The sequence below is a fragment of the Chenopodium quinoa genome, unplaced genomic scaffold, assembly GCF_001683475.1.
Source record: "Chenopodium quinoa cultivar QQ74 unplaced genomic scaffold, ASM168347v1, whole genome shotgun sequence".
NCBI classification, from domain to species: domain Eukaryota; kingdom Viridiplantae; phylum Streptophyta; class Magnoliopsida; order Caryophyllales; family Amaranthaceae; genus Chenopodium; species Chenopodium quinoa.
The window spans coordinates 4639194-4664495 of NW_018742461.1; the positions used below are offsets into that span (position 1 = coordinate 4639194).

Below are 25302 nucleotides of genomic sequence, written 5' to 3' on the forward strand. Positions count from 1 at the left end.
TCAATAATAATAGTTAAGATCAAACAAACTTCATTTTAATTAGCAAGATTACTGCTAACACTAAGTTTTAAAACTTAGTTTTTCCTAACATAGAATAGAATGACACAACATATGTCATAAACTCATAATATACTCGTACCGAGTTTTAAGACCGAACTAAATAATTTGTACCTTTTAGCTTTAAAGTAGATGGATTTTGGTAGAGTCTTAACGGAGTCTTAAAAAATCAAACTCAAGTTATAACTCAACTTGTGAGTTAAATAAAATTATACCTCATACTGCACTAGAAAGCTAAGAAAATTTTAAAATAAGACTGTACTAATCTTTACAACTTTAATTTTCGTGACTTTTTTACTCACACCCCACCCTCAAATTAAACTTGTATGGTCGACCCATGTCCAACTTTCATACTACGTAATGACATTATTTGTGCCATATAATTTACTGTATTTATTTGCTTTTATTAATCCTTCATAGTGAAAGTAGAAAGTTATGTTTCATCAAACAGAAAATAAGGAATACAAAACCCTAACCCATGAAGAATAAATGTTCCCTAAGATTTTGATAAAGAACAATTGGGATAGCCGGCTTAAATCAAGGAAAAATGCCCAAAATCAACAAATAGATATGGCTGACATTAGCCTGACATGAGCATTTACGTTTTAGGCAGTATTTTTTGTTTCTCATTTTTGGCACTACTATTATGACTAAAATTCTACCATTCTTTAATACTTCCTCCATTTTTAAATACTTCCTCCATTTTTTCAATATGCGAAATTTTAAGAGAAATTGGATAAAGTAATAAAATATAGAGATAGTTGGATAGGTGGAAAAATAAAGAATTGTAAAAAGCAAAAATAGTTGAGAAAATTGGAGAAGAGAAAATATGAAATTAATAAAATATGATTTATGTTGGGTCCACTAGTTGAGAGAAATGAATAAAATATTGTAAAAACTTTCCAAATAAAGAAATGGAGCAACTTTAAAAATGATCGAAAATAAAAAGTAAATTAAGTATTTAAAAACGGAGGGAGTATATCATAAGAATACATATAATCCCCTCTGTATTATTTTTTGTTCAATAAATTAAATTTTGACCTTGAGCTAAAATCACCTAGCAAAACTTAAACCTGATCATCTCATATGCTCATTGTAGAAGTCATCATGAATTTGTCTGGAAAAAAACTTTTAGTATCAGGATAAAGAGACTTTTTGAATTGTGGCCTACAAATGTGAGAAATTGGGTTTGGCTATGCTCGATAAGAATTTTCGACCACGGTTATTTAGTTGATCGTCGAAAATAACCCTTACGTGGGAACTTGGTAAACAACTTTATTTGTATGAAGTAGGATTACATAGTATGAAGTTATCAAAAAAACAAAAAATTTAAAAAGTATGAAATAAAACTTCTTAGAAAACATATGTTTTTGTCAACCAAACAACTTCTCATTTTTTATTATTCTTATCAAATCAAACAACCATTTATTTAATTAAATTGTATGTTTTACCGAAGATTTAACTACATAGTACCTTTTAAAAGCAACACAGATGAAAATTTAACAAAATAAACTTAGTATGCTAAAAAAAAAAAGAGAGAGAGAGCCACAAAAAATAGAGCACTCATTCACAAGTCACAAATTCAAGAAAGGATAAGGACTAAGTCCTAATTTGGGACTTCAAGTTACACTAGCAGTGGTAGTAAGGCATAAGCTAGATTATTTCCTAATTATCTAGCACCCTTCAACGCCAATAGAGCAGCACCATAAGCAGCTTCTGTTTGAACAGCGCGACTGACTGGCAAACCAAGCACTCTCTCTCGAATTTTAGTCCATTTATCATTCTTCGCACCACCTCCAGCTGTGTAAACTTCATCAGCTTCAGTTGCCCCATTAAGTAGGCCATAACCTTTTGCCTAAACAGCCCAAATAGTTAGGTTACAGAGATGGGAAATAATTGCAAGTTATCAAGAATATAGCTGAACTTTAAAAGAAAATTTTGGTCTACCTCTATGCGTGCAATGGATTCAAGAACACCATGCAAGTAATCAGAATCACTTTCAGGACGCGGATGTAATCTGCATGGTCAGAGAGTAACACATACTTCAGTTGTGCAAGCCATTAATCATATTCATAACTGGAAATGTGCAAATCATAAACACGTTAATCCTTAACTCCCTAAGAGACGATGAGCAAACACTAAAGTAGTCATCTTAATCATCAGATAGTTTTCTGAAGACCAGGGAATTTAGCTCAGAAAATTCTTCTGAAGACTGAATAAAGTTTTACTCAGACAAATTTGCTGAAAACTAAAGACTTTTGTATGCCACAATTTAGTAATTTTGAAATTACTTGATATCTTGAAGCTAATGTACAGAATTAATAAAACAGAAAAATACAGCATGAACAACGGCGTTTGTGTGCTATAGCCCCTCCCAAATTCTATAACAGTATGCCTTAATCCTATGCCTTTTTCTTTAATCTTACCAATCCTTTTAAGCGAATAGAAGCCAAATCTAGCAATCCAACATCTATTGAATCTTTATATAATAATATTAATAAAAAAAGTATAGATAAAGGTCACTAAATAAGTATAGAACTGAGTTCCATCTCGGTTCTCTGACAATAAAGATGCACACATTAGAATATGCAAGAGAAGATGGACTGATAGAGTTGCCAAACAAATTAATTGACTTTCACACAGTATGCAGTTAAGCATAGTCTCTTACCTAGGCTGCATGTTGGGATCTGCTACAGGAAATCTCTCCCCAACCGCTGGTAAAGGGTAGTAATCCAGAGAAGAAGGTAGTGCAGGATTTATCTGCTCGCTCAACTTCTCCAGCTGCTCATCAGTAAAGAGTTGTCTCAAGACAGTCCCTCCTGTGTTCGAAGCTCCTCCAACAAGCCACATATCATCAAGCCGATGGCTGTATACTCCAAATCGCGCATCATCGACCCTGCTTTTACTTAGTAGTTTGATTGCAAGGGTTGAACCCAAAGAGGTTACCTAGAAACAGTTACTTAACAGAAGTTATTCGCAGAAGTCTCAATTGCAAATTAGGGAAAAATTATAAGGGAAACAGGGGTGATAACAGTTATATGTTAGATGCAAGTCTCACCGCCTTTCCTGGTTCTGTGGCACGAGCTGCAAGAAACGCGGCAATGCTATCAGTTGTTCCAGCACAAACAACGCAATCCTCAGAGAAACCTGTCAAGCATTTCAATGATTAATATGACATGCCAATAATCATTAATTTCTGTCCTCGTATTGACTGATGATAAGAGCTACTGTCATTATGTTACTTCCCTGCAGAACATACAGCTATTGGCTCATTCACAAAACAAGGCGACAACTTAGAAATAATCCAGAGCCCCTATTAAAATCAAGTAGGAAATGCGAACTCAAAGGTAGAAGGATATATGTATCTTACAGCATACATTCTTGACTGTATAGAGAATTCTCAGACAGCACAAAAATTGATACCTAATCTTTTTCTGACATCCTCTTTGACATTTGCTATTGCAGATCCTGGAGCTATAATAGAAGGCAAAACGCTCGAGTAAGGTTGTGACAGCAGCCAAGCTGGATAAGAATCAATCTCAGGGTCAAAACCAACCTACATAGTACATACACACAAAACCCATCAGTGAAGCACACAGTCCCTAGAAAATCAAAGTTTGAGCGGAATGAGAAGCAATTGAGCCAAGAAGCAAAGTACCTTCAGAGCATTGTTGTAGTCCGAGATGCCTAATTTTCCATGAAGCAGCCAAAGTAACCAATCTGCTTGATGCAATAATGCAGCAGACTCCTTCTTCTGGCTATCAGAATGCCACCAAGAAACCAGCTTGCACAGTGTAGAGGAGCCAGTACAGACTGTGTGATTTGGGGGAGCTATGGACCTAACTGCTGGTAAAGCATCCGGGCAACTCTCGTTATACAAAAGAGGCCTACATAATGGTTCCCCTGTAGAGCTGCATCCACAAGTCTAAATGCTACAAATTTATATACCACTATAACAAGGGATAAAAAAAACAACTACTTCCTCCGTCCCTAAATGATAACAAGCCACATGGTACAATTTTGATAGCGAGTCTTTCTTTTGCGTTCTATGTTACAAGTATTACTAAGGTGTAATGTAGAATAGCCTACCATTGAAATGTGGCCTAGCATTTAAGGAAGGAGTGCAGTATCATAATTCGTAAGGCAACATTAGGCAAATGGAAGGTAAAGGAGTTTACCTGTTAACAATCATAGTTGTAGCAGAAGTGCCATCTATGGAAATGGAAGCAATAAGAGGTCGAAGATGTACTGGAACGTCTCCAAGCAATGAAAAAAGTGTTTCTTTCCATGAGCGCGCCCAGTTAACAGATCCTCCATCCTTTCTAGACAAAAAAACTAGCCCAAATGATGCTGAGATAATTATCAACCAAAGCCTAGAAATTTGCCTAACCTAACAAATGCAATCTTAACTAGTATATATCTACTATCTGATGTTTTATAATATCACATTCATGCATTAGTACGGGTACAATCTAGCTTTAGTTACTAATCAAAATTAGTACTCCGTAACACTAATCAAACTTAGCTAAACTTATTTTTCCATTCCACAAATCAGATTTCAAGCAAGATGATACAATTAAATAACATAAATTTTGAACAAAGTACTAAAATTTGAGCATACCAAATAAAGAGGGTATTCTCTCTTGGCCTCAGCAAGAATTTGGGCTTGTTTATCAATGAGAGCATATCTAGCCCCTGATGTACCGAAGTCCATTCCAAGGTATAATCGCTCTGAATTACCATTTTTGCCCTTTTCAGGGCTCTCCATTGATGATGATGTCTTTGAGCAATAAAGCTTTATGTACATTTATACTACCATTTCCTGAAATATAGTGTCCAACTTTTTTAAGAAAATATTAATTTATCAAACATGTACATTAACAAAATAAAGAAAAAGGGAGAAAATTAAGAAATTAAAATTACCCTGATGAATGGGAGAAAAGAAGGGGACATAGCATGTTATAGGGTGGACTGATGCTTGCATTCTCTTCCTGATTTCTGCTCACTATTCCTCTAGGATAAGGCAAAATGGCAAAGTCCTTTCCTTTTGGTTTGAAGGCAATGAGCCAAAAAAATAAAAATAAAAATAAAAAATTAGATTTCTCGTTAAAATAAATAAATAAATAAAATGGGCCAGTCAATAATTCATCAATATGGCCTCTTCAGATTTAAATGTAGATTAAAGAAAAAGTAAGGCCCATTTTTTTTCCCTTGGGCCTTTAACCAGATAAGAAGTTGTAATAGACGTTGAAGGACGTTAAGGACCACCCCTAATGAGTATTATTGACCCTATTTATTAATTTATGTGAAGGACAATTATTGATTTATATCATCAACAAAATCCAAAGTTATTGTCAATGAATATCCAACGTTCATTTTGTTACTAATTATGTATACGTATGAGATTTTAATTGTTTGGTCAGATAATAGCTTTTGAGTTCCCTAGTAGGACCAATTTGATCAATCTTCATAAAGACAAAAACATTGTAAATTGTTCATAGTATTACATTACTCTACAATGCTATCTAGCTAGTAGCAAAAATTTGTAATCTTATGACTCTAATCCCTACATATACACCAATTGATATAATATACAAAGTATATATTTTATTGTTAGGATCCTCGTCCAAAAAGTGGTTGGTCGAGGACTACTTGAGGTCGTAAATCGATAATACTTTAAAGCGTCAAGTTATTAATCTTTTGACAAGGGTATTGTAGTATTGTATCTATCGACTGTAAAGAGGTATTCCATAAGAGGTTTATATGATGGTAAGTGGTTAGCTCGGGACATTATTGGTCGAACATGCGTGCGTTTAAACGAAATCTAAAAGCTTTATGGTACAAGCTTCCAAGGGCCAAGGCTAATAAATAGCACAAACAAAAGGAGATCGAATAATACATAGAGTAACAAAATAATGGAAGATGAGATCTGCCAGACTATACAATATGCAAAAAGATGATGAAGCTTCTAAAAAAAAGATCTAAAAGAAAAGTGTGGAACACACGTGGCAAATAAATAGTAGCCCCCTGGCACGTGCGCAAGTAGTGTATAATATGCGTAACACAATATCACATGGTAGTAATGGCAAGTGACAGCTAAAAATAGCACTCACTCTCACTATAATACAAGTGATCAAGTGTGTGTATGTAGTTACTCCGTAGTAGTAGTATAAAGATCGAAGAAGGACCACAGTATATGGCTTGTAATTGTAGGCATCAGAAAAAGGGTGGCATAGGAGAAAAAGATGGTCTCTCTATGTTACTAATCATGGATATTTGAGCATTCTTTGCTTGTACTCTTCTTTGGCAAGAATATTTTTTACATGATATATGAGTGAGTCTTGGACCAATTTTGGGATAATAATGTCTTCATGGTTGCACTTCGATCTCCATTGTTTGTATTCTTGTATATGGTATGAGCGAGACAGTTATCATATCATCTTTTATGTGAGATCGGATATCATTAGACTTATTAATTATTATATTGATCATAAATGATTAGTTACGTACTTATTGAGTGTTTTTTATGACTTGTAATAGATTTACTGTATTACGTAGTACAATTTTACTTATTTGTTCCACTTTAAACATTTTCTCAATACAATATGAGCAATTGTCTTTATTTAAGTCAGTGTGGTATATATCTCGAGCCTATTTACTATCACACACTTGCCCTTATAGCATGAAACTTCTAGTGATTAGGTTAGGTTTGGGTTTAGCTATAATTTCGAATAATAACATAATAATAAGATACATTGAATTGCATGGATCAGAAAAATTACAAATTGCGACAATTGTATTGTATGTGATCGATTTATTCATATTGCTAAGTTTGTGTTGGATTGAATTTGGATTTCTCTCAAACATTTTAAGTTAAAATAAATAGATAAATCTCCTTATCAAAAGCTCTAGTCACTATATAGCCTTTAACCTTGGGCCCTTTACACAACTTTGCACCTATTGAGTTCAATAATTAGTTAGAAGAAGTTAAATGTGCATATTATTTAAAACCAGTAGCTACCTGGTAAATTAGACCTAAAAAAAAACAGTAATAGTCGATTATTGAAATTATTAGTGTGCTTAAGATTTGAGTGGAGAATGATTAACTAATAACCAAAACAAGGTAAAAAATAAAATAAACTAAGCTATCACATCATTTTGGCCCCAATTAGATATCATCCTCATAGTAGGTGGCATGGTTGATTTAAAACAAATCTATCAAAAGGTTATAATAAATTTATGTTAATTAATATGGGTGCAAGAAAATTATGTCTCACCTTCAATTCCTATATTGCGGGCCACTATAAAGAGAGGTGGAGTGTAATCAATCACCTAGCTAATTTAATTATTTTGTTTATGATATTATTAGAACATACAAGAGGCAAGGAAGCAGAAAAATAATTACTTTACATTGTTAAGGTTCGTTGAAAGTGTGGACAAAGAGACAAAGCATGGTCTTATAAGGCTGTGTTTAATTAGCATGGAAAATTAAAGTCTCGCTAATAGGGTTATCGATGTCGTTTCAATTTAATTAGATGTCTCTAATTAGACAGGCTGATATAATCAACGAATAATCGAATGAGGGTTTAATATTTAGAAACAAAGGATACGACTTGTTATTTTTATACACTCTTGTTAAATTTATTTATGAGAGTACAAAGTACTTCATGGTTCTATACTTGTATCTTTATGGGGTTTTTTTCTTCTAATAATGCATTGTTTGAGATCTTCTTTTTCATTCTTTTTATAGAGGTGGGAATGAGGAAGCTATAGATCATGTATTATTGATTGAATTGTCGATGTCGGACATTTAATTGATTCTTCAAGGATATTTATATCTTGGCATTTGACTTAATTGCATAGTTAAGAACAACATGCTAAGTACTTTTTTATAACAACAAATAAATTAAGAATCACTTTTGCTAAATATATATCCCTAGTTTATAATTTTCTAGCTTAAAAATCAAGAAAATATTTTTAAATATTACTCCTTCCGTCACAGAATATCTAGGACGTTGGGATGGGCACATAGCTTAAAAAAAGTTTTGAGTGAGAACATTTATTACATTTGTTTGATGTAAAAATATTCCTTTTGCTTTTATTATGTGACTGAAATTGTTTAAAAAATCAGTGGGTCATGGAAGAGTAGAGGAAAATAGTTTTTAATTGGTGGTCTCATGCTCTATTTAATAATATGTCACTTATTCAGGGACAGACTTAAATAAGAACAGTGTCAAGTTATTTTAGGACAAGGGGAGCAAGTATAAAAATTAATAAGTTCTAGGGAGGACTAAATATTTGGAGGTTTATCAAAATGAGTTGAGACTTGAGAGTATGTATGGGTGTAGTTAATTAGAAAAGGGGGGCCATAGTGATTCTAACTTAAGGAAGTGGTATCATGTGCAAAAAGGTTCAATGTTCCAAAAGCCAACCAACTCTCACGTGGATTTGGATCTCTTTCGGGTCCTCTTTGCCTTTCTAATTAATTACTTTGCCCTTCATAAAATCACACTTGTTAAACCCAAGATCCTTATCTTTAATACGGAGTACATTCTACTCTTGCTATTAAAGATTTATTCTATTTACCTTAATAAGCAAGTTCTTTTTGTAAATTGCTCTGTAAGACGCATCTTAAATTATAAATATATTTATTTATATATGCATATATAAACCACGTAGTATAAAAAATTGATATTAAAAAATGTGTCTCAAAGAAAATGTATTTATTATTGAAATGGAATGAAGTACAGTTTATTGCTTGTTTATCAACACACATTTCGATCAAAACTAAATTTACTATGGGTAGGTGTTTGGTATAAGCGTTGTAAATGAAACGAAAAGGATTCAAATAAGTAAGGGAAAAGGGTAATAATAAATGTACCTTTACTATATGTTTGGTATCCTAGTGGAATGGAAATAATTTGAGGAGATTGTGATTGAGTAAGAAAACGTATTTTGTTTCCACTAGTTTGTCAAGGGTAATAAATTGGAGGATTTTGTTGCCCTCCGAAAACGGTATTTGTTAATTTTAACCCATACCAAACAACTAGAGATGGAAACACTTAATAGAATTCGTTTCCTGCATCTAAAATTACTATACCAAACGCCCCCAAACACAAACCATTGAAAATGGATAAGAAAACGAAAGATAGAGGTCAATTACGTGAACGATTGATAGTGAAACTCCATTATCAAAGTAAATCGACCTCTAGTTAAACATGTACTCCATCCGTTCTTTTATGTTTTAATTACTCCTATTTTTTTAAAAAAAAACAATGATAGTGAGCCCTCTACAGTACAATATTAACGTTTTACTAATATCGAACCATTAACAATTTTCCTAGACAGTTCAACTTATTGTTTATCAGATTTCATAAACTTATTGACCCCACATGGCTATTTATTTTCTAATGAAAAATTTATAAAAAATAATTTCTCAAAAAGAAACAAAAAGTAATATATTATTGTAAATAGTGTAAATTTATACTCAAAAAGAAACAAAAAGTTTTAACCAAAATGATTTACAACTAAATTAAGTTCAAAGAATACAACGCACCATAAAAGGGGAGTAATAATCAAGAATACAACGCACCATAAAAGGGGGAGTAATCTAGCTGTAATTATTGTGCGGTAATTAACTACTCCGTAACTAATTGCCATAGAAGTAGTATGAAAGCAAACCCTAACGCTACAAAGTTAAAATGCGTCATATACAAAAAGGAAAGCCAAACAGTAAAAAGACCAAAATGCCCTGGTTAGTTGAAAGTTTTGAGGAAATTTTGTGTTTTACTTGCTCCAGCCTCTACCTTTTTACAGTTTACAACTACCTTATCTGATCCCCCCTCGACTGCAACTATGACACACTCCAGTAAAAAATGTAAAACTTCCCGCCCATTTTCTCCTCTTTAAATTCTACCTTTTCCCATTTAATTTTTTATTAAAAAAAAAAAAAACCAACTCATCAACTCTATTTTTCTCTTTCTTCCACGTCACCACTCCCTTGCACATCACCCACAATTGAAAATTTGGAATTTTGAATTTGTCAAAATAATCCAAATATAATTGATAGCTATTCTATTGTCCTCATTTAAACAACAAAAAAAATAAAATAATGTTGTTATTTTATTTGTTCTTTCTTGCTATCTTCCTATTGACTTTTTGGTTATCAAAGTTTAATAAGTGATGTCAAGAGGCTCCAAAATAGTATGTATGGACGGTATAGTGAGTCTGTGGATGAATTGTTTTCTATTGAAGTTTTAGTTGTTCAATTAAGTAAGAGAATTCCATTAAAATAAATAAATAAATAAGATAATACACTAAGAGTCAATTTATGGATGCCTAAATTTGTAGTTTTTAAATACGGATCGTTGGTATACCACATATATATATAACTTGAAATCACAAATTCTAATACGGTGTATAATACTTTGTATAAAAGCTACTCCGTATTTCTTAGGTTGTTACATTTATAATCAAGGTTGTGACTTGTGACGCTAACTATAACTTTATTTTTTATTTATTCTAATGTTATGGTATTTCGTAGTCAAACTTTTTTTATTATATATTTTGATTATTCGATATGCAGTTCACAATATCAAAATTTTAATTACTGTATTAAAGTATTGTGAAATAGGAGTATGTTGTATGGCAACTGGGATATTTTGTACCGTAACAGTTTGACGCTTGACAGATGGGATGTTTTGTATCGTAACAATGCCGAATTTTCATTCGATATGTGGTTAAGATGTTTGTTAACGCTTGGCAAATGGGATATTACTGTATGTTGTATTAAAAGCTACAATACAAAATTAAATATCCCATTTGCCAAGCGTCAACAAATAGCTTAACCACTGATATATTTAATTTTCTATTTATACAAAAATATACCAAGTATTTTATTAAAAAGGAAAAATTGATAAATGACTGGTCTCCAGCGGGGATGAGGGGTTCCGGGAGGGGGGCCATGGCCGGTGGTGGGGAGGGTATTCGTGTGTGGGTCTGAATTTTTTTTAAAAGCTTTTTTTTTGTAATTTTTTTTGAACTAACTACGTGGTGACACGTGTCACTGTAACCTATTATAACAAGTAGAGTGATCGGTTGGAACCATTTTAAGGGGACGACCCCAAAGTTTGGATTATTTAAAAATAATTCAAAATTGGGATTATTTTAAGCGAACGGGTAAAAGTTGAGATTATTATTATTAATTTTTCCTTAAAAAAATAAACATAAATATTAATATTAAAAAGTTAAACTTACTATAGGCTACAAGCTACAACATATTGCAACAAATGAGACAACCTGTAGAACCACGTTCACATCCTCCACATAAACATAATACACCCAAAGACTAGAAGGATAGCAAATTAAAATATGAACTCATAATTTTTTCTAAAGAATATTAAAATAATGTAGCTTAATTTATTTCTTAAATTTAATTTTTTTTTTTTTTTTTTTTTTTTTGTCAAGGTGATGAAATAACTTAGATCATAAATAAACCTTGACTGTTAAACTTTGATGAATTTTTACTTCATAATTTACTTACATATTATTTACAAGTTGGACACTTAAAATAGAATGGAGTACAAAATAAAAACATTAATTAATACATTTACTTCGACCGGCTCCTGATTTTATCTGACACCCTCAAATCTCCCTCTACGGAAATACCAATATAATATGTATAATTATGCCGTAGAGATAGAGTTAAGCGTATTACCGCCGCGTGATTATTACGCAAGGCTACTAAAACTACTAACCAAAACCAATACCTTGAAGCAGAAACTCAAACTCTTTCTTTATCAATAATAGCTATAAATAGAAACCATTGCCATGAGTCCTCATAATAAAAACAAAGACCAACATTCCTAATTATAGGTAAAGAACATCCTGGGACTCCTATATGCTCTATTATTGACTCCACCTGAAAATAGTCAACACTGCTTACCATTAAGGTAAACAGGGCGAACCAAAACATATAGGAAATACGAGTTAGCAAAATATGCTAAGTACGATAAGTGCAAGATAAGTAAACTCAATTTATTTGCAATCATGCTTTTAAAACAAATTCCAATAATTAATCCAATAAATTCCAAGACTCATGATTCAAAACCAATTCTCAAATATAACTCCAATAACTCAATAATAGTGATTAATAAAATAAATTATTTTCAAAAACATAATTCCCTCTCTAAGTGTGCACACCCCCCAAGCTAGTCTCCTACTATTTCAAGGCTATTCTTGAGGAAAGAATAGGTCATACAAAGTCCATAATCTTCAATGAATCCGCATAGTGGGATTAATATAATAATCATGCTTGTAAAGCTTTTAATAAATAATTCAAATAACCTCTTTAATTTAATAATTCCAATAAATAACTCAAACTCCTTTTTATTAATTCAACATGCTTTCAAAATCAAACCTTTAAACCATGATAAATAATTTTAATCATTCAAAACTTGATATTAAATCAATCCTCCAATTATTTATCAAAATCAATTCTTTTAAACATGCTTTTATTTCATAAATTATAATTCAATTCAATTTATAAAAATCATATGAAACATGCTCATTCAATCCAATCAATTTCAAAAGTATCTAGCCACCTAATGTACTTGATCCTTGCTTAGCACATAAAAAAGAACTTCAAGAACTTTGATTAAACACACCCTACAATCAAGCATAACCTTAATTAATATAAGGTTAATAAACAATCACAACAATTAAATTAAAAACCCCCAACTATATGTACATGAACCGTATAAATTATTTTTCATAACCTTGAATAAAAATCTGATATTATTTAATTAAAACTACTCATAATAATTTTTATAAATCCCCCATAATAATAATAATTATTTAAATAAGAGAAGAGAAGAAGAAGGGGTAGAAAACCAAGGAAAAGAGGAAAAGAAGGTGGTGGCAAGGAGGGCAACAGCACGCCGGCAGGTGGCTGCTGCTGGAGGTCGGCGTGGGAGGTGGCGGCGGCTGGTGGCAGGTGGTGTTTGGTGGTGGTGGCCGAGTGAAAGCAAGAGAAAAGAGGAGGAGAAAACTAGAGAGATTAAGAGAGAATTAGAGAATTTGGTGTGAGTGTTTAGCCATGAACTAAGGGGTATTTATAGGCTAGCTCATGTAAGAATTATGGTAGGAGAATGTAGGAAGAATTATGGTAAAAAGAATTAAGGAAATTACTTGGAGAAGAGGGCTAAAGAATTATGAAAAGTTTAATATTAAGGTGACTAAGAATAATTAATTTATGGAAAGTGTGTTGTCGTGAAAAATAATATGGCAAAAGAGCTTGCTTGGGGAATAATCAAGGATGATATAAGGTAGGGAAATAAGATGATCAAATATTTAAGAGATGGGAAATAAGAATTAAGGAAAAATAATAAATTTAAGGGAGATAATTAAAAATACAATTTACCAAAATAAATCACCCAAAATCCAACCATGGTGGCCGAAAATTTTGAGCTTCCATAGCTCAAATTTTTGGACTATATTAGTAGTATTTAGGGAGTTATTTTGCTAGATTTAAGGAATTAAAAATAATTGTGTAAATAATATATATTGTATGAAATAATTAATTAAGAGAATACCAATTATTCACTAAATAAATTAACTAAGAAAATCAGATTTTCCACACTAGGAAAATACGAAATTAATAGCCAATCAGTAGGAAATTTTGGACCTCCTAATTTAAATAATTAAAATATAATTTTTGCTTAATTAAAATGTCCGAAATATATATAAATAATCCGTTTTTTAAAATAAAATAGATGGATAATAATCTTATTCAAAATCCAAAAATAATAATTAAGTCTTAAAATACCTTTGGCGCCAAAATTCAAATATAATTTTGGCTCCAAAATTCAACTAGTAAAATAAATTACCAAAATACCCTTTTTAGAAAATAATAATTAATTAATTAGAAAATACATATTAAAATACGGGGTATTACATTTTAACATAGGACTACATACTCCGTACATCATTACCAGCCAGTCAGCCATGTATAAGAGTTAGTTACTATATCAAAATCAACTTTCCGTAGTCGATATAATTTTGTTATTAGATTTTTTTAATATCAATCGTAAAATATATTTCTCGTGCATTTTGCACGGGTACACCCTAATTCTTCAAAAAAAACAAAAAACAAAAACAATTATACTCTCAACTATTTTAAAAGAGTCGAACATTTCTTAATTTTTGTAAAAAAAATTTCAAACTGAATTAGGGGGTGTTTGGTTCATCAAGTTAGAATGGATTGATATGGAATCGCGTACTTGAGAGGTATGGATTTTAAAATCCATAATAATCCAAAGTTATTTGGTTTTATAGTTGGAATGAATTCTATCCTTCATTAATAGAGTATATTATAAATCTTAGGGGGAGGGGTGAGTATGAGATTCCACAAGTATGGGGGAAATTAGAACCCATTGAGTATGAGATTCCATTACTAAAACCTTAACCAAATAAAAAATTAGATAAAATGAATTCTAACTTCATTCCAATTCATTCCAATTGATCCAACCAAACGACCCCATACTATATTGAGTGCTCTCCCTCCACTCCCGCCACCTCAGCTCGCCTCTCTCCCCCTCCACATCACCCCCAATTTGAAAATTTGAATTTCACTCCCTAGAAAAAATAACCCACTAAATTACAAACCCAATTAAAAAATAAATAAAACTATTTTGACAATTACACCGTCGTCCTCATAACTTCCTACTAGTCATCTTCTTCCTCTCTCCTTCTATTTCTCTCTCCTCCATTTTCTCTCTCTTCTGCAACCTTCAAACCTTCCATTTTTCACTTTATTTATTAATTTATTATTTGGAATTACATTTCAAACTTTCAAATTAATTTAAAAAAAAAACAAAAATGCACTTCCTTTTTTGTCATTGACACCATGTGGAATTTCTGACAAATTCTTCTTCCCACCACTTTCTCTCTCCTCCATTTTTCTTCCTTCCAAATTCATTCTTCAAACTCCTTTGATAATACTTTTCTGGAGTACTTTAAATTGTTGCATTTGACCCAAAAACGGCGTCGTAAGTAGATGTCGTCAAGGGCAAGAAGTAGTTCACCGTTCAGCCATAATCGGAGAACTTCTAGTCCCTTCTCTTCTTCTTCCTCTACGTCGTCGTTTATGAACACTAGTGGCCGGTTCATTCCCCGGTCTAATAGCTCTTCTTCTTCCTCTTTCCACGGCTCAACCGGTAATAATACTTACGGTTCAAGATCCATGACTCCGAACCGGGCTTATGGCGGTCGATCTCCCGTCGCATTCTCACCTTCCGATGACTTGCTTCCTGAACCGTTCGATGCTCCTAGATCCACCGCTGATAGTATCTCCGTCACCGTCCGATTTCGTCCCATGAGGTTATTCAATTCAATTTAATTTAAATTTATTTTCATTTTTTTCAAAATTAGATCTGAATTTTTAATTATTGATGATAGATCTTAATTTTGAATTTTTTTTTGATTTTTTTTTTCAGTGATAGAGAATATCAGAGAGGAGATGAAGTATCGTGGTATCCAGATGGTGATAAGACTGTAAGAAGCGAGTATAGTCCAGCTACTTGTGCTTATGCATTTGGTAATCAATTTTTTCTATTTTTAGGTTTTGAATTGAATTAATGTTGGATTAAGTAATTAAGTAATTCATGTAATGTGGTTGATGAATTGTTGATTTAATGATGTTGAATTTGATTTTGATTTTTGTGATCGTAGCAATCGGTTGATGTTTGATTGAATTTGTGTTGGCAGATAAGGTTTTCGGGCCAAATGCGAACACAGAGGAGGTTTATGATGTTGCGGCTCGGCCTGTTGTTAAAGCTGCTATGGATGGTGTTAATGGTATGTATTGTGTAAGGTTTGATCGGACCGGAGTATGTCGAATGAAATTGGATTTATAGTTTTGATTTTTTGGTATTGAGGTGTAATACTGTTGCCAGTGATGATCAAATGGTTATTGATTTGTAGTGTTTTAGATTTTGAGTTGAAATGCGATGGCTAGTGGTGATTTTGTAGTTGATTGTAGTGAAGAAATTGTGTTTTTCGACGGTCAGTGATATGAAAGTGCAATTTTGGTGATGCAGGTACAGTGTTTGCTTATGGTGTTACCAGCAGTGGGAAGACGCACACAATGCATGTAAGTGATTAAGTAGCTGCCTTTGATTGATTACATGTGGTTCACGTTTTTATTGCTGCTATAGATTTTTCAAAATCTAGATAACAAGTTGAGAATCTTGAGATCAACTGCTGAACCTATCTGTCGAGATTAACAGTGTTTATCCCCTTATGTTTACTCTTTTGGCGAAGAAAGTCCTGGGAAATTAGACCAATGTGACTAGCCAAGCCGAAGATTTAAGGACTTACATTAGATTTGGGTATTTTACAGTGGCTGTTTTGAATGTCAATATAGAGACTTTGGTTTACAAGAATGGGCCATGTCATTGTACTGTGCGATGTTGATGGAAGCTGCAGTAGGATGTATACCTTTAATTTGTAGACAACTAATCGTTTTAACAATTATAATGATAATTTTCTGATTCCCAATTTGAATCGATAATCCGAGTAGAATGCCATTGTCACAATTCCACCAATCTCGTCCTTTTGTCACTACCGATTCACCGAAAGCTTTGATCATTGTGATGAATGAGAGGAGCTATGCTATGGTAGGAATTATACATTTCATAGCTGCTTTGGCTACAAGGCCTCAACTACAACTCCCTGTTTGACTATATTATTCTTAACTTCATGAGATGTTTGAAAGTGTTTTCATATATCAGCATATTCAGCAATGTCATTGACTAATGTCTCATGTTTCTTGTTCGTAGCTTGGAAAGTAATGATCCATTGTCATTGACTAATCTCTGATGTTTTCTTTACAGGGGGACCAAGACTGTCCTGGTATCATACCACTGGCAATCAAAGATGTCTTCAGTATTATACAGGAAGTAAGCACACTTTCTTCTCTTGCTATAGCCATTGGACTGTCAAGCATACCATTTGAAGCTGCTCTTTCACTGTTTGCTATTACGTTTTTAATATCTTTTGCTACGAACCATGTTTGATTATACGTGGAGCTCATCTAGAATTATCATTCTTTATGTCCTTATATTTATGAACTATGGCTGATTTACTTCGCTTTTGGTTCAGACTCCTGGGCGAGAGTTCCTGCTCCGTGTTTCCTATCTCGAGATCTATAATGAGGTAAAGATAACCTATACATTAATATAGATCTGATAATTGAGAATTTTTTTACTGACTTATAACTCGGCATATTTAAATCTAATATTCACGATGAAGGCTTTTTATTGATCATCCCGTCGTGCTATAATCTTATTAAGTTTTCTGGTTCAAGTATTTATTTCAGGGTTTACTTATGAGTAGAATTGTATTTAATCTGAATCCTGTGATTTCAGATTATAAATGATTTGCTTGATCCAACTGGTCAGAATCTACGTGTAAGAGAAGATGCCCAGGTTTGTGTTGGTTTCAGTTATTGGCTAGAATATAATCTTTCCATATTCATTTGTGACAGAATATAATATTGATCGTGCAAGATTTTTCAGGGAACTTATGTTGAAGGCATTAAAGAAGAGGTTGTTTTGTCTCCTGGGCATGCATTATCTTTTATTGCTGCTGGGGAAGGTACATTTAAGAGTTTGATATCTTATGGTTTCTAATCTTACCGTTTTTAAGTTCCTGTTATTAAATCAGTTTTTATGCCTGCAGAGCATCGCCACGTTGGTTCTAACAATTTTAACCTTTTCAGTAGTAGAAGCCACACCATATTCTCACTGGTAAAGTTGACTTCTGTACTTTGTTAATTTTATGCTAACTTCTCTCTAATTATGTCTGTTTTTGGCTTTTAGTGTTATGTCTTTGCTGCTGCTCCATTATTTTACTACATTTATTGGAATCATTAGCTGGTTCGTCGTCCATTTGAGACAATCTCAGTAATCTAAAGTGGCTTATAAAAATCTCTCTAAGTAAGACCAAGATTCTCTGTAGTTTAATTATTATTCTGTTGCCATATGCATGGGTTTTTTGGGTTTCCAGAAATTAATTGTAGTATGCAGCCTTCAAGCTTTGTAAGGACCACCCTCGGATATGTGAAAGTTACTCTTGTCGGTTGGCATGTTATTTGTACTGCTTGATGGCTGCATAGATTGTTAATTTCTGAAGAATCTTATTGTAGGCTTCATTGCAGAAATGTATCTAGAAGTTTGACAAGATTAGGATGCATACTTTTTTTTCTTAACTTTGTCGTTCATATGTCTCTATTATTTCCATTTGCAAGGAGTTTTATAGCATCCTTAAAAGGTTTGACATGTTAGAAGATGTATTGTCATTTGCAGTTTCTGAGATTACCCACATGTATATGTTCCATACAGGACCTTAAATTTGTACATTTACTGAATTAGTATAGTTGCCAGTGTGGCTGTATGCATAATTTACCGATTTTTACAGTTGGTAAATTCTAAATTTCTGTTTATATGCCGTATTTACTGACCAGTAATTCACTTTGTAGATGATAGAGAGTGGTTCCCATGGTGATGAATATGATGGGGTGGTATTCTCACAGCTGGTACATTTCTGATCTATAATTTGGTATATGAAATGTGCAATTTTGAAGATTTTGCTGTGTGACAATATGTTATTTTATTTACCCCATCTTTTTTTTTTTTTTTTTTTTTTTTTTTTTTTTGTAGAATTTGATTGATTTAGCTGGATCCGAGAGCTCCAAAACCGAAACAACAGGATTAAGAAGAAAGGAAGGTTCATATATCAATAAAAGTCTTTTGACTCTTGGAACAGTAAGTGCTTCATATTTATTATCTGTTTTGTCCCAAATAAATATATTTTGCATCGAATTTATGATGTAGGTGTTTTGCAAGTAGCTGACTTGTCCCAACAGGATATTCTGGCAAGAATTTTTCTTTGGTTGCACTACTCTATTTCATGCCATATAATCTGCTTTTTTGATGTGAAGGTCATTGGGAAGCTCAGTGAGGGGAAGGCATCTCATATTCCTTATAGAGATTCGAAGCTTACTCGCCTTCTGCAGTCCTCTCTTAGTGGTCGTGGACACGTTTCAGTAAGTTCCAGAGATAGATATTATTTTAACACTAGGGTTCCATGAAGGAATTGAATCATACTTTTAAGATCACTCATTATTGAAACTTCTTGTAATGCAAAAAGGTCTGGACAACTTTTGATTGGATTCTTGTTTTAATAACTGTCTGTTGCTGGCGTGCTGTGAACTAGCAAACACCGTTGCTTGCATTCGAATTCATGTTTGATGGCACAATCGCACAATACTCTATTTTTATTTATTATGATTTAGCAACTTTCTTATCACAGGCCTTTTGTTGGAAATTTTGCAGCTTATATGCACAGTTACCCCTGCATCTAGCAGTATGGAGGAGACTCATAATACTCTGAAATTTGCTAGCAGGGCTAAGCGTGTGGAGATATTTGCTTCGCGTAATAAGGTATGCCTTATCCGTGTGGAGATGTAATCCAACATTTTGTTGACCATTGGACTCCAATATGTTGAAATTAATTAATGATGTATGAAATTTATTATTGTGCAGATTATTGATGAGAAGTCCTTAATTAAAAAGTACCAGCGAGAAATTACAACTCTTAAGGAAGAACTTGATCAGTTAAGGAGAGGAATGCTTGTTGGAGTTAGTCATGAGGAGATTTTGACCTTAAAGCAAAAGGTTCCTTACTGTTTTAACTAGTACTTAATATTAATTAAATTTGCTGTTTTGTATGCATTGTTATGCTTATTCTAGTATTGGTTGTAGTTGGAAGAAGGTCAATTTAAAATGCAATCAAGGCTAGAGGAAGAAGAAGAAGCAAAGGCAGCCCTGATGAGTAGAATACAGAGGCTGACTAAATTGATACTTGTTTCCTCAAAAAACAGTATTCCTTCATATCTGGGTGATGCTGCCGGTTACCAGAGAAGTCACTCTGATGATGTAAGTTCTGCATGATCTTAAGTTTATTTTTTTTGACAAGCTTGCTTCCAATATTAAAAGGTTTCCTACTACATCGTCTCTTTCTCATGACATGCCTCCTTTTTGGCCATTTATACTCCCTTGCCAGTTGCCACCGTACAGTCCATTATGCCCTTCTACCTATGATCACTGCTCTAGGCCTTTTGACACAGGGAAAGAAACGAGAGATAGGAAAACATGAAAATTGTCTACTTATTAAGGAGGCCTAGAGCGGCATGTGAACCAATAAAAGCTACCTTGTGGAGAGACAAAGATTGTGTTCTACGTTTATAACATTTTTTTATATTTATCTGGCGTCAGAAATTAGAGCTTGGGGACTGTGAAAACAATAAGGATACCCCGTCAGCACTCTCAGATCCTACGGTTGATTTCCAACACAAACGCTCGTCTAGCAAATGGAATGACGAACTTTCTGCAGCTGGCAGCATACTCGCGGAATCTAACGAAGCCGGCGAATTCATCAGTGGTTCAAACCTTACAACTGTATGTATTTTGTTTTATTCTGTCCTGGTTTGTACATATGTCAAATTATGTTTGTTTTTCCTTTCATAAATGTGAATGATTAATGTTTGTAATTTAATTGAAGGCATAATGACAATGATTGTTGCTGCAAAATATGAAAGTATGAAGGCTTCTAATTTCCTGCTCAAAGTGCCACCAGCTTGTTTTAAATTAATTTGAAATTAAGTTATTAGATAGTGCTTTATTTCTGAATTCATTAGCCAAATAAATGACCGTACTTCTTTGATCTGAACATTGTTTTTGTTCTGCTTTTTATTGAATGTTACTTTTTTCTTTACCCTGTTGCATCCTTCTCACTGTTTCATCATGTTGTTGAATAATATGATGCAATTTATTGTGAAATTCTTGCACAAGTGTGTTTTTACTTATTATGTGTGCTCTTTTACATGCGAGACAAATGCTAAAACTCTCTGTTAATTATCATCATTGTTGTTTGCTTATAAATTCTTATGCATTTATGTATTTGTTGGGTATCAGGACGATATAACTGCATCTGATGAGATGGACCTTCTTGTGGAGCAAGTGAAGATGCTTGCTGGTGAAATTGCTTTCAGTACAAGCACACTCAAACGCTTGGTTGAGCAATCTGCAAATGATCCCGATGCCGCCCAAAGCCAAGTATGTTTTTCTTGTTGCCCTTTTTCATACAGGTTTTACCGTTTTGGAAATCAGTCTTAGTATATGTGCTTGTGCTTAGACTAGATGGAGATTTTTGGTGTTAAGTTCCTTATAATACCATTAGTAATACACTTTATAAGAATGTTCTAATTGATATTCTCGGATTGCCCTAGGACTTATTAATTTCCTATAGGGGTCCATTTATATTTTAAAAGTATTGATACCCACTCTATCTATACATGTGCTCCTATATGAAATTATGAAGTTATGGCCTTTTGTTTCTAAGTGAGAAATTTTTGTAGATTTCAGGATTAGCTGATAAATGTATATATATCCGATAATGCGAGTACCCATATTTAATATTGATTTCTACTGTTCTTATGATTCTCTGAAATGCAGATTCATAATTTGGAATGTGAAATCCAAGATAAGAGGAAGCAGATGAGGCTTCTAGAACAGCGAATTATCCAGAGTGGTGAGGCTTCAGTGGCTAGTGCGTCATTGCTTGATATGCAGCAGGTTGTCTTCTAGAACAATCTGAATTCCTGTTCTTTCTAGTCGACATTTTTTTTTTTCCTCTCAACTCCTTGGCCTTTGTGTGAGTGGGCCATGTGCGATGATGTCGCCTTTTAATATCTCACCTTCCTCTGTGACAGACTGTTACAAGATTAAAAACCGAGTGTAGCCAAAAGGAATTTGAGTTAGAGGTATGTTTCTCTTTGCTTCTAAGCCTGAATGGCTATGGTTTTCTTTTTTATTGCTGCAGTACTCTTGAAGTGATACTGATACTGTATGGTATTTAACATAGTACATGCACCTGTTTACCATTTAGCACTGCATGTTAATGTAAACTTTGCTTTTTTCCTTTTCATATGTTTTTTGTTTCTGTGAATGTTTCTTACCGTTTCGGAATATCTATATGCATGATAATTTTTTATGCTTCTGGCTATTCTCCTTTCCATTAATCAGCTCATCAAGAATTCTTTGGTGCTTGTTTATTGGTAATTTGGCGTTGTAATAATTTATTTTTTCCTTTGGCAACTAGCCATTGGAGAGCGCTCCTGATTGATGGTTTATGACGTGGATGTGTGTTTGACTAGTCAAAAGAATATGTTTAAGCAATTTGAACTAGCATCCTCTGCAATTCTGTATCTGCTACAGGTGCATTTTGATGGTTGATCTTGTTATACAAATGACTGATGAAACCTTTTCGATTGGTTTAAACTCTGATGAGTTGAAATGACTAATTCTAACAATAGCATTTTTATCAAGTGGATTCATCATTAATCTTCTCTTGCAGCTAAAAACAGCCGACAACCGGATTCTTCAGGAACAGCTTCAAAATAAGGTATCTTAGTTTTTGTCTTGATTTAGTGTTTCCTGTGTGCTGGGAGGATAAAATTATATGCTCTGTTAGTCTTACCTTTGTATTTCCTGTTTCTTACAGTGTGCAGAAAATATGGAACTACTGGATCGATTAAACGCCCTGGAAAAGCATGTGGCTTCAACTGGCGGTGATTTACCTTTGCCTTCTGAACAGGGCACAACTGATGAGTATACTGAGGAATTGAGAAAGAAAGTTCAGTCACAGGTGAATAATTTTCTTAAAATATAGTACACTGTTTCATGGACTCAAATAGTTTTCATAATGATAAGTGAGTTTGTCATGTTGATATCTTGAAAATTAGGTGTGCTCAAAGATTGGAATTATAGCCCTTTTCTTAGCTAAACTCTATCTGTGCAATCTATTACATTATATTTAGTTATTTATGTGGGTTTTTTTTTTTTTTTTTTTTTTTTTTTTTTTTTTTTTAACATTTCAAACCTTTGATAAAATTGTATGATTGTATTCATTTTGTTTTTTGTATAGCGATAATTCATCATTATCTTATGCATTTAAGATTGTTTGACTCTGGAAAAGTTTTCAACCTAAATAAGCTATTGAATTTAATGTTTATATGTTCGTGCAGGAGATGGAAAATGAGAAATTGAAGCTGGAACATGTTCAGTTAGTGGAAGAAAATAGTGGATTGTGTGTGCAGAATCAAAAATTATCCGAAGAGGCTTCCTATGCGAAGGAATTAGCTTCTGCTGCTGCTGTTGAGCTGAAAAACTTGGCTGCTGAAGTAACAAAAATTTCGTTGCAGAATGCAAAACTAGAAAAGGAATTGCAGGCTGCTCGTGAATTTAGTCACTCCAGAGGCTCCCAAATTTCCAATGGTGGTAATCGGAAACATGGGGACGGCATGAAAGCTGGAAGAAAAGGTCGATATCCTGGTCGTGGTAATGATGTATCAGGAGGATTTTATGATGAATTTGACTCGTATAATTTGGATCTGGAAGACCTTAAGATGGAACTACTTGCACGGAAACAGAGGGAGGCAGCTCTTGAAGCTGCTTTGGCTGACAAAGAATATGTGGAAGAGGAATGCCGGAAAAAGGTTGAAGAGGCTAAGAGAAGGGAGGTAGCTCTTGAAAATGATTTGGCAAATATGTGGGTGCTTGTCGCAAAGTTGAAGAAAGAAGTAGGAGCTGCTCACGAGTCTATGTCTGACGAGAGGCTTGATAATGGGGATATTTCGAACGGACAGAAAGCTGCTGAGGTGGAGAAAAATGGCTTCATCAAGGAAACTCAATCTTTGGAGGTCAACAAAACCACTCAAGATGCTCCCAGCGAAGAGCCATTAGTTGCTCGGTTAAAGGTGATTATTTTATGCTCAGTTTTTGTTATAATTGTACTTCATGGTAACGAGTCTCATGACTCATGATGGACAGGATTAAACTTTCAGCATGTACATTAACATAGAACTTTGTGAGTAGAAAAATTGGCGATTCAGCTTTTGTCCATTAGTAACTGATGTATTGTAAATATTAGGCAAGGATGCAAGAGATGAAGGACAAAGAAAAACATATGGGCAATGGAGAGACAAATTCCCATCTGTGCAAAGTTTGTTATGAATCACCTACAGCTGCAATCCTTCTTCCTTGCCGACATTTTTGTTGTAAGTTATCCATACTCTTTGTTTTTTCCTTTGTTCAACATTCATGCCAGTTTTTCAAAATTAGTTACGCTTGGTCTCTTTGCAGTATGTAAACCTTGTTCACTGGCTTGTTCAGAATGTCCTATATGCCGCACAAATATAGCTGATAGAATTTTCGCATTCACTTCATGACAATGTGTGTTACACCCATGATTATGAAGGTAATTTACTGGTATGTCATAATTTACTATGATAATCTGTTCTTTTGCAAATTTAATCTTCTTAACAATAGGTCTTTTTGCCTTGATTTTGCAGGGGGTATTTAAATTTTTTTGCCGTATTTGCTGAGTTTCAGTTCCATTGCCGGTGCAAATTCTTTTATTAGTTAGTCTGTATCTATTCCCCCCAGGTATATTATTTTTCTTATTTCTTTTTTTAGTCCCTCTGCTTTTCCTTTTTCCCGCTAAGGGGTTGTAAAATAAGAACTCAAAATAGAAAAGGTGAAGAATGGTGGGGGGTGAGAGGACAGAGGAAACCTACATCAAAAGGTTGCATATTGCTGCATGTTGATTGTTTCAAGTGTGCAGCAGTGTTGTGATGTATACCCTGTTTATTGTTATTGTATAGAAGAAACAGCGTAAGCTTCGAAAAGGAAAATATGATCTCTATAATCACATTTGTTGCATCAAGAACTTCTTTAATTTTCCCCCGCCCCCATGTACTCCACTACTCCCTACAAATATGCTATGCACCGATGTCTAAATTGACTGTCGATTTTCTTGTTGAACTGTCCGTAAATCTCATGATATAATAGTTTTGACGTGAGACTATATATGCAATTATGCGCGTAATTAATCGCAGTTAAATTAATCAGTTTAGTTATTATCATTTGCAACTCGAAGGAGCAAGATGAGAAGAAACTCCCATGCCCAGTTTGTAGTAAATGATCTTAGCCATAACCCTAGTCAAGAACGCTAAAAAGAAAAACGAGGCCGTTTTTTGTCATACCTGAATGAAGATTAGAGGTTACAATCATGTGGCATCATGTTCAATCTCGTGTAATATACTCCAACAAGTTTAGAAGAATG

General features: G+C 33.6%; 2 protein-coding genes across 4 annotated transcripts; one reads left to right on the top strand and one right to left on the bottom strand.

Annotated features, from left to right (window-relative positions):
- Nucleotides 1–1315: 1315 nt before the first annotated feature.
- Nucleotides 1316–5484, bottom strand: LOC110718892 (xylulose kinase-like). The gene is made up of 9 exons (XM_021897826.1): nucleotides 4981–5484; nucleotides 4679–4879; nucleotides 4236–4375; nucleotides 3716–3968; nucleotides 3481–3613; nucleotides 3116–3204; nucleotides 2726–3003; nucleotides 2005–2074; nucleotides 1316–1912 (listed from the first exon to the last, which is right to left on the bottom strand). Exons 2-9 carry the CDS (start codon nucleotides 4862–4864, stop codon nucleotides 1727–1729), a joined length of 1335 nt encoding a protein of 444 aa, XP_021753518.1. The 5' UTR covers nucleotides 4865–4879; nucleotides 4981–5484; the 3' UTR covers nucleotides 1316–1726.
- An 8987-nt stretch (nucleotides 5485–14471) lies between these two features.
- Nucleotides 14472–24903, top strand: LOC110718893 (kinesin-like protein KIN-7D, mitochondrial). Of its 3 annotated transcripts, none has more exons than XR_002510985.1 (25): nucleotides 14472–15435; nucleotides 15552–15652; nucleotides 15823–15912; nucleotides 16155–16207; nucleotides 16950–17015; nucleotides 17218–17271; nucleotides 17484–17543; nucleotides 17634–17712; nucleotides 17797–17864; nucleotides 18596–18652; nucleotides 18777–18881; nucleotides 19058–19162; nucleotides 19452–19559; nucleotides 19662–19793; nucleotides 19881–20054; nucleotides 20394–20576; nucleotides 21093–21233; nucleotides 21633–21752; nucleotides 21890–21940; nucleotides 22534–22581; nucleotides 22681–22824; nucleotides 23204–23935; nucleotides 24109–24235; nucleotides 24351–24435; nucleotides 24530–24903. XR_002510985.1 is itself a non-coding variant. In XM_021897828.1 (25 exons), the coding sequence occupies exons 1-24, from the start codon at nucleotides 15113–15115 to the stop codon at nucleotides 24404–24406; spliced, it is 3207 nt and encodes a 1068-aa protein (XP_021753520.1). In that variant the 5' UTR covers nucleotides 14475–15112; the 3' UTR covers nucleotides 24407–24446; nucleotides 24530–24903. The 3 variants fall into 3 exon arrangements, 2 of the variants coding, with proteins under 2 accessions (XP_021753520.1, XP_021753519.1); XM_021897828.1 differs by having other exon boundaries at nucleotides 14475–15435; nucleotides 24321–24446; XM_021897827.1 differs by having other exon boundaries at nucleotides 14475–15435; nucleotides 24321–24435.
- Nucleotides 24904–25302: the final 399 nt, after the last annotated feature.

Excerpts from the sequence above, each read along its gene's own strand:
- LOC110718892 (XM_021897826.1), bottom strand. The coding sequence starts at position 4,864 with ATGTACATAAAGCTTTATTGCTCAAAGACATCATCATCAATGGAGAGC. Across the intron at positions 4,376-4,678 it reads GAGAATACCCTCTTTATTTG|GATGGAGGATCTGTTAACTG; the intron begins GTATGCTCAAAT and ends TTGTCTAGAAAG. Across the intron at positions 2,075-2,725 it reads GATCCCAACATGCAGCCTAG|ATTACATCCGCGTCCTGAAA; the intron begins GTAAGAGACTAT and ends CTGACCATGCAG.
- LOC110718893 (XM_021897828.1), top strand. The coding sequence starts at position 15,113 with ATGTCGTCAAGGGCAAGAAGTAGTTCACCGTTCAGCCATAATCGGAGA. Across the intron at positions 17,272-17,483 it reads ATCTCGAGATCTATAATGAG|ATTATAAATGATTTGCTTGA; the intron begins GTAAAGATAACC and ends CTGTGATTTCAG. Across the intron at positions 21,753-21,889 it reads CATTGCTTGATATGCAGCAG|ACTGTTACAAGATTAAAAAC; the intron begins GTTGTCTTCTAG and ends CCTCTGTGACAG.